The sequence below is a fragment of the Cydia pomonella genome, chromosome 21 (assembly GCF_033807575.1).
Source record: "Cydia pomonella isolate Wapato2018A chromosome 21, ilCydPomo1, whole genome shotgun sequence".
In the NCBI taxonomy this organism is placed as follows: domain Eukaryota; kingdom Metazoa; phylum Arthropoda; class Insecta; order Lepidoptera; family Tortricidae; genus Cydia; species Cydia pomonella.
Window position 1 is genome coordinate 2,532,261 of NC_084723.1, and position 9,984 is coordinate 2,542,244.

The 9,984-nt window shown below is 36.8% G+C and overlaps 1 protein-coding gene across 1 annotated transcript; it reads left to right on the plus strand.

Moving 5' to 3' along the window:
- The first annotated feature begins 382 nt into the window (after positions 1-382).
- On the plus strand, positions 383-9,658 carry LOC133529818 (uncharacterized). Its single transcript, XM_061867628.1, has 7 exons — positions 383-568; positions 2,622-2,719; positions 4,054-4,109; positions 5,254-5,394; positions 6,990-7,087; positions 8,857-8,916; positions 9,516-9,658. The coding sequence occupies exons 1-7, from the start codon at positions 532-534 to the stop codon at positions 9,578-9,580; spliced, it is 555 nt and encodes a 184-aa protein (XP_061723612.1). The 5' UTR covers positions 383-531; the 3' UTR covers positions 9,581-9,658.
- Positions 9,659-9,984: the final 326 nt, after the last annotated feature.

The window sequence follows — 9,984 nt, forward strand, 5'->3', positions numbered from 1 at the left end:
CATGAAATACAGCCTGGTGACAGACAGACGGACAGTAGAGTCTTAGTGATAGGGTCCCGTTTTTTGACCCTTTGGGTACGGAACGACGAGATTGCAATTTCCTTTTTCATATAAACGTGGACAACTGGGTCTCAAAATGAGACTTCTGTAGGACGGGATCGCAAATCGACCATTTTTCGATCCAGTTGTTCTGATACCAACCCTCTACTACATATATTATAGTGGTTAAAAATACAACTCAAAATAATTTGATACAATTTGTCCTCCGAGTTGTATCCAGATTCCAATACATTTTGATTACTGTGCAGTTTTATGATATTGCCTATATTTGAATTTGCCTTTCAATTATTATTATCGTAATTATGTTTTTTAATTAAAAGTCGTAACTTAGTTTTCAGTACCTATAGAAAACTATCCGACTGATATAACAGGCTGAGGTTTTGAAATTGAACATTTTACAATGTGATATATTGATTGAAAACTATTTTATAACTTCATTTATTAATTAAAAAGATAGAGTCTGATGAGTAAATGAGGACTTTACTTATAATTTATATTAGTTTCCTACGTAAGTACCTATTTTCCAACCAGAAACCGAGTAAGCGATGTTTATCTAAAATCTAGGCAACCATGGAGCTTTTTAATAAGGCATAATATATATAAAATAAGATTTCATTTGATATAGTATACGATTAAATAACAAAAATTAGTTGAAAAAACTGTCCGTATGCAATTTAACTAGACAACTTATTTGCAATGTGTCAATGTCTATATTATCTATGATTTATTTGTGATAAGAAATAATATCTATATATTCCTTATAACGTATCTTACACCATAAAATTCGACGTTCTGAGACAAAAGATAGTCATACAACATAAAGTAACATTGTTTTGATATTTAATTATTATTATTATTAATAATAATTCAGCCTATATACGTCCCACTGCTGGGCACAGGCCTCCTCTCATGCGTGAGACGGCTTGGGCTATAGTCCCCACGCTGGCCCAATGCGGCTTGGGGGCTTCACATACACCTTTGAATTTCTTCACGGGTGTATACAGGTTTCCTCACAGTGTTTTCCTTCACCGAAAAGCTAGTGGAAAATATCAAATGGTATTCCGTACATAAGTTACTAAAAAACTCATTGGTACGAGCCAGGATTTGAATATATGATTTTATTTGGGGATTTGATATTTAATTAGTTTTCATTTTATGACTTTGTCGGCGTGACTGATTTAGATATATATACATGCGTGCCAAATTTGAGCTTTCTAGCATTATCGATCACGAAGAAAAGCCGCGGACGGACTGACGGACATGGTGAAATTATATATTCCAGTAACTTTGTCGACTTTTGTAATGGGGTTCGTTTGCGTCAAATCCGGTAGTTCTGATTTTTTGCAGACATGTTGGCTCAATTAATAATCCAAGTTTGGGACCTCGAGCGCGGAACGCAACTTTGTCAAAAAACGAAAAAAACCGCGAAAATTTTGGTATTATTTTAGATTTCGGCGATTATAACCCTAAAGGACTAGTTTTTGATGTAATCTTTTCAGGGTATTATTAAAGTAAACTAAATTTCCTACAGTACGAGACTAGAATTGTCTCTGTAGACCTAATAGTTTCCGAGATAAAGCCTTCCTAAGTTTATAATTTTTTCGAACTTGAATTACTAGGGTAAGCAAGTATAAATAAAATAAATAAATAAATATTATAGGACATTATTACACAAATTGACTAAGTCCCACAGTAAGCTCAATAAGGCTTGTGTTGAGGGTAGTTAGACAACGATATATATAATATATAAATACTTAAATACATAGAAAACACCCATGACTCAGGAACAAATATCCATGCTCATCACACAAATACATGCCCTTACCAGGATTTGAACCCGGGACCATCAGCTTCGTAGGCAAGGTCACTACTCACTAGGCCAAACCGGTCGTCAAACCTCGTCTATGCACTTTTATGTTTTTTGGTCGTTTATGCACTTTCGTCTCAGGTGATGCCACTTCGCAAGATTGTTCCTTAGACCAAACAAACTTGTAGACATGGAAAAAATTACAAAATGACATATTTTTTTTTATTTTTTTTTCCATGTCTACAAGTATATGACTTTTTGATTAAAGTAGGTACTTACTTACTAAATTAATATATGTGCAATGGGTGTACCTCAAATCGTAAATACTTCTAAAATGTAATTTTTAGTAATGTAATTACTTTTAAATAAAATTAATGTATTTTTTTGCTACTTGAAATTAACTAGACATGTAAAATATTATTTTTTACCAATAATAAAGCTGATTTGGCCCGGTAGTTCACATTAAAAACGCTTTGAGAAGGTACCATCAAAACTAGTCCTTTGGGGTTATAATCGCCCAAAGCTAAGAAAAACACGCAATATTTTTCGCGGTTTTATCGGTTTTTGACAAAGTTGCGGTCGGCGCTCGAGATCACAAACTTAAATAATTCATTGAGCCAACATCATAAACAAGTCTGCAAAAAATCAGAACTACCGGATTTGACGCAAATACTAATGTTAAAAGTTACTGGATTGATAAGGGTTCCTAAATAAAAAGGGTTCATAAATGACAAATTTGAAGCGTGTTTTACAGTATGGCAGGTACAGGGAGGCAGCAAAAAATCATCGAAGCCTTGCGGACTGGCCCAACCAGAGCAACTAGAGAGACCAACTAGCTTATCTGACTCTAAGGTATATAAATATTTATAAGACTCCAGAGCGAGTAAGCTTACATCTAGACTTATATTACAGACGAAAAACACACATAATAATGCTTTGTGTGTCAAGTCGTTCGGACCCGGGTATGTCCTTAAACTACGCTACGTCCAAAAACTGTCTTTTTTTAATGCTGACTTTTAGGCAAAGATAGCATCAATATTTACTTGTCTTTGATTTTATTTACCTGTTTAGGTGTTTACTGCTATCTTAGAAAAAAATATTGTATACAACAGTACAAAATTAGGTCTTGTTAAGAAGTTTCTTCGGGAGAGGTGGGGCGTACGGTGTGTAGCAAAGTGAAACACGGCGTTACAGCAGGAGACAGTATATTACCAGTCGACGCTAACTATATACACTGCTACTTGACTAAACTAACGAATCACCAGAGGCAGAACAGCGTCCAATGCGTACAGCTGCCGAGCGCTAAGGAAAAGCGGGGTATAAAACTAGGTACTGATTGCCAAGATGGTCCACCAAGGTCCCCGAATGGTACACTAGGTGTTCGCAAGCTCGACGCCTAACTTATTCTCATCAATAACAATATTCGGTGCATCGGGTCCTTATACTAGGAAAAATCTTAACACCGCGATGTACGTTTTCTATGGGCACGGACATAGTGACATCTAGCGAGATATCTGGTAATCAATTAAGTGGTACGAACATGCCCGTAATCAGTAAATAATAGACCTACTAACGCCATCAAGTTTACTTTAATCTATATCTACATGTTGCTACGTTTTAGTAAAAATAAAACGATACAAACCTCACGGTTACATCATTTTAAAGCTTCGGAAACATTGAGATCAAAGTATAAACATTGAGTTTACTAATGCCATCTTGTGAAGGCGCGATGAACTAAAGATGGCCTAGGAACAGTAGGAACTAGGGCTATTTAATTTACATTAGTGTTGATTTGCACATTCGTTATGTTTTACATAAAAAAAAATTAGTCAACACAAAACACAAGTTACACAAGGTTTCGGTATTTTAATGTTACGGGAAAGATAACATATTAGCAATGTTTACGTCGAAAACGAGGACTTACGCCATCTAGTTGGCTTCGTGAGAACTAAACATTACTTATTGATGTATTTGGAAAAGTTCTCGTTACAGTCTCAAAATTATCGGTCCTGTCTGCACAAAACTCTGCATCGTTTGTAACCTCGGGCCTTGAATTTTAGCAACCCTTATTATGTATGCATAAAATACTGTTTTATTTTTCTTTTCTCTCCTTCCTTCTTCTTTTACTTCTGCGTATCTATTTTTTTATTTTAGTTTTTAAGCTATATTTTTGTTTTTATTTTCAGTATAGTGTAACGGAGCAAAATTCATACCGAAAATTCCTCTATTCAGGACCTTTGAAGTAAGTGAGTCAAAAATAATAATCCCAAAAATAGGCACTAGTTTTTACGGAAGTGACTATCTGACTGACCTTCTAACCCAGAGGGTAAACTAGGCCTTATAAGGATTAGTCCAGTTTAGAAGAGTTAGGGTTTGAACCCGCGACCTCCAAATTGCAAGTCGCACGCTCTTACCGCTAGGCTACCAGCGCTTTTTTTTCAAAATCAGGCTATAAAATCCATTTATTTTATGTTCAGGGAAAAGAAGCCTTGACCCATACTAAAAATTGTTTGTGCAATGCAAGTGCATTGCAACTATTGCAGCGCTACAATACTGTTGACTGCATTGCTGCGAAAATTTCAAAATTGATGTTGATGCCTAAATAGAGCGCGCCATGCTCGGCATCAAACTTCAAGACCGAGTGAGGAATGTCGAGATCCGGCGTCGCACCAAAGTGCAAGACGTCCGACACGTCATTACCAAATGAAAATGGAGCTAGGCGGGACATATTGCCAGGCAGAGTAATTAAATGGCAGGTGGGCCAAAATGTTAACGGAATGATGGCCGTTTTCAGACGAAAAGAGTACTTTGCGTCCGTTGGCTCATTGGGTGGACGACATTCGAAAGATTGCGGGTCACTTCTGGATGAGGTTAGCTCAGGACCGGGATAAGTGGTGGCGTACTGGAAGAGAGGCCTATGCTCAGCAGTGGGCGATAAACGGTTGATGTGATGATGATGATGAAATTTAAGATATTTGAGGCAGCAATGCAGTCGGCAGTTATATCGCTACGATCCTGACATACCTCTTTCGCGTCCATCACTTTCGTAACATCCCTCATACACGCTCACCCGTTTAGGGTGCTGAACTTTCTTTAGGATTTCCCCCGATTTGATCAGAGAAAGTCGGCCGAGGTTTACCCCTTCCAACTGCCTCTTCTATTTTCTTTTTTCAATATGATCCGTCTTAAAGATTTATTTCGTGAATAACTGTCGGGGTAAGTAAGTAAGTAAGTAAGTAAATATTCTTTATTGTGCACCATACATTTAAAAATAGACAGGAAATGAAAAAACGCGTAAAAGTTAGGTAACAACAGGCGGTCTTATCGCTAAGAAGCGATCTCTTCCAGACAACCTTAATCGAAGACATAATTTTCTATTATATTAGGTTAACTGCGAGGAGGATGGTAATGCATGGAGCATTTGCTAGAAAACAGAGTGATGCTTCTACAACTATCACAACCACGACCAAAATATATTTCGATAACGACTGCGACTACATACAATATTACTGCTTCAAAGGATATTAGTAAGTACTGCAAAATTACAACCACATCAATAACTATTAGGAAGAGTTATAGCGAAGTACGTTTTTTGGACATTTTTGTTTACATGGAGGATAGGCAGGCGTTTGACCACGATCTCATCTAATGGTAAGTGACTATGCGGTCAACGGTGGAGCACGCTTACCTATGAGATACCTATTTACTCTAGCCTTGAAGAGATCCAGATTGTACTCATGCGGAAACAGAGACTCGGGAAGGCATTCCACTCCTTGGCAGTTCGCATAAGGAATGTTGAAGCGAAACGCTTCGTGTGTATTTGTGGAATACCTACCATTGAGCGGTGCCGGAGTGCCGATTGTCTGGTAGTCCGATGGTGAAATGGGGACGGAGGAATAAGGTTGACACATTTGGTTGATTTCATGAATCGACCATGATCGATCTGTCACTTCACATATATATGTAAGTTGGATACCAATGCAGTATTATGGTACCATCCATCTTATCTGATGGACACAGGGCGTAGCCATGAGAACTCTGTGATAAAAGAACGTAACTTAATTGAATTTGGGTTTGCTATAATTGTATCAATGAGTATTAGTTTCCTATTGAAAAAATAACAGTCGGCTATAAAAGCTCTGATCTGCTGATGATGATGAAGCTGATGATCTTTTATAGCCGACTGTTATTTTTTCAATAGGAAACTAATACTCATTGATACAATTATAACAAACGCAAATTCAATTAAGTTACGTTCTTTTATCACAGAGTTCCTACCTATGGCTACCCCCTGCGTCCATCAGATAAGATGGATGGTACCATAATACTGCATTGGTATCCAACTTACATATATATGTGAAGTGACAGATCGAAAAATAAATAAATAAATAAATACTTATTTGGTGACAGTTTTACACAGATCGATCTAGCCCCAAACTAAGCAAAGCTTGTACGAGTACTACAGGTACTTAGGCGACGATATACATATGTATCGTCGTCGTAGTCGTATGTATTTATATACTTGGTCAAGCAAATCTTGTCAGTAGCAAAAGGCGGCTGAAAAATCACGGGTTAGCAACACTGTTTTCGAATAATTCCAAAATTGCGCGTCATCTGTGTTTTATCTGTAGAATGTGGATAGTGAGTGACAGCCATCATGTTTGTTTATATTCTGAATCGTTGCTGTTTAAAGAGAAATTTCTACTGTCACCATTAAATACCAATATATGTAATAAGCTTGTGCATGAACTTAAGCAAAACCAAGGTGCCTACAATATACAATCACCCTCGTTGGTTGTAAAAAAATATTTGTAAAATTTGAGGTTGTTATAATTACATGTTTTGGTTCGATGTACATTGCTCCTTTTCTTAGCGCAATACCAACACAATACTGCTTATTTTGTGTTGCCCTAATGCACTTTGCTGTACATTGCTACTGACATACTTTGCTTGACAGACTTATATAGGTATATAGAAAACACTTAACTACACACTTATATAGGTATATAGAAAACACCCATGACTCAGGAACAAATAAATATCTGTATTTATCACACAAATAAACGCCCTTATCGGGATAAGAATAATTTACACTTTTATGTAAAATGGCTCATAATTACAGCACGGGTAGACTATGTGGTAAAACCGTTTACAACACATATGAGAACTTTGAAAATTTCTGCGAAATGGAATACGTTAACTGCTTGGAGAATTACGACTGTAAGTATATTCTGTAATAACTCAATATCTCTAAAAATGTCGCTTATCCCATTTCTCCTTTCTAGCGTCGAATAATTTAGATACATTTTGCTTAGAAATATAACTAACCCGGAATGTAAAACAACACACAAGTTACGAGATACGAGCCTTTTATAGTAACTATCAACGCTTGTTGGATGTTACTATAAAAAGCTCTTATCACGTAATGTGATGTTACGAGTATGTCCCGTAATATTTATTCAATTGTAATTACGAGTACTACAAATTTTGAATTTTTAAGTTATTATTTTATTTTGACATTATTTTATTTCATTTGTACATTTCACTTATAAAGTAATTGTTTAATTTAATCTTAGAGTTTTTTTTTATATACTACGTCGGTGGCAAACAAGCATACGGCCCGCCTGATGGTAAGCAGTCTCCGTAGTCTATGTACGCCTGCAACTCCAGAGGAGACATGCGCGTTGCCGACCCTAAGCCCCCCCCACCCCTCGTTGAGTTTTGGCAACCTTACTCACCGGCAGGAACACAACACTATGAGTATGGTCTAGTTTTATTTGGCTGCTGTTTTCTGTAAGGTGGAGGTACTTCCCCAGTTGGGCTTGGCTCTAGATCTGGAATGACATCCGCTGTGCTGTGCTGTGCCCTACCACACAAAGCGAGATGACATTCACAATGCCCATACCTCTCTTAAAAACTGCGTCAAACGCCGCCACTCAAGTGTAATAACACCGTAGCTTGCTTTATTTGTCAAATATGGCGTAAAGGTTAAAAAAAGTCTTAAAGGCAATAGGTTACTTCTATCGTTCTCCGACATATATATGTTTTTTTATTTTATTTATTCACTCTTAATGTTTGAAACAAGGTTTAACACAATAAGCCACTATTGAAAACCTCTGGGGTTTATGTAATAGTTGGCGAGATCGCGCAGTCCGAACCCGCATTTGCTTAATACTATAATTACATACTTAGATATATTTAAATTTCGAAGCTGTTATTGTATATATCGTTTAAATATCGATATTGGGACCTGGTTTATCGCATATTGGGACCGTGCGAAGTGCATGTTGGGGGTAAGTAAAGCGATCCCAGCGCATAAGGTGGTAAAAATTTGAGCTAACTGCGGATAGCGTCTTTAACATTTCGTACAATTATATGGCTCGAAATGAAACTTTGATTTACGATTACTCCTGAAATACTCATTTAAATTGTATGGTGCAAGGGACCAATGTAATCTGTATGAAATGCTTAATATAACTAACGTATTTATTTTGATAATGATTAGATTAATAATGTATCCATGTAAATAGCTTTGCAAATGCCACAAATGATCTTTTTGTAGAAGTTTCGAATATGTATTGTATAGTAAGTTATCCTTAAAAGATAGACATTTAACATCGCGGACTTTTTTGTAGACCTATAAATGAGAAACAACCCCACCATACATTGTGTTGTTATAGCTCAAACGGATTAGGCACCGTTTTCGATTAAAGCTCCTAGCCAGCGTGATTTTTTCCGACAACATCGTTATATTTCAAACAATTTACACAAAACCTTAACAAGTTATATACTTAAGCCTTCCTCAATAATCACTCTATTGATAGATGAAAGTCGTATGAAGATCCGTTGTTGTTTTTAGTTTTGGAGTAGTTTTATAAGATGTAGTGAATTGACGTTTTCCCCTAGACTTGCGGACACTAGGTTGCGTGACAGTCGTGCACGCTCCCAATATTTGGATTTACACACTGTTTGTACACATATGTTTGCAGTATGGTCGATCGCCCACATGGGAGAGTGCTTCAATGTAACGTCTTTCCAAACCTTCGCATGTGAGTTTGTCTTACCAATTAGTTAAGTTAGTGTTCACACGAGGCTACTGAGCAAGCTCGGTCTTCTATACAAACGGCCCGATTCGAAGAATGAGATACGACAACGATAAGTTCTGGTTTACATAAGTTTTCATTTAGATATCGTTTGTATGTCGTATAATTGACAGAGGCAGCATTCGGGCATCCAATGTCACTTTGGCGTTAGAAATATTGTAGATAGATCTTATTGGGATCACAGCGGATTAGAAATAAACGTGAATTTTGACATGCCGTTTAGTTATCGATCTTTTAAAGATGTTAAAATTGTCTTAATCATTCTTCGAATCTGGCTGAGATGTAGTTACGCTCTCATTTTAAAACGACTAGCTAGATTGCTCTGAAACTTTACAGACAAATTTGATGTTATGTAATGTTATGTGTCTGTTATATTTATTATTATTATTATTTATTTAAACGGCCGCCCCTTCTAAATAAAATAATCATTCAGATTTTCTTTGTAACGCTAAAATCTACGTTTAGTTTTATTTTGTGGTTATATCAAAAATACATTGTATAGTGCCTATGATTTACAATTTTTTGAAACATTTTTTTGTTTTCAGATTACGCATATGCCGTTTGGGATGATAATCAGTTGGAAGAAATGTATGTCATGCCTGCTGTATGATATAGTCAACCTAAATCTGGAAATGTGGTTTCTCATTTCATTGTAGTAAAATTCTCATTAAATAAAATTAACAACTAATATGTTTTTTTTATTACTTATTTACAAACAATATATTATATATAAAATTATGATAAGACAACTAAAACTAAACCTAACTAAAAATCCCTAAAAACTACCTTCTAAACCTAGGCCCCTCGGCAAGGTGCCCATCACGCAGGCAGCGTTCCCGCGCTGTATTGCGATAGTAATCCTCTGCGCGAGAAAGCTGCCGGCGCGAGATTCCCCTGTTGCCTCCCTCAACCGCTTCCCAAGCTCCTTAAGGAGCCCACGCGCTCCCCTACCCCACGGCCCGAGTGTCTCGACGCCAAATGCAACGAACTCGTAGTTGGCGCCGAGACAGCTGT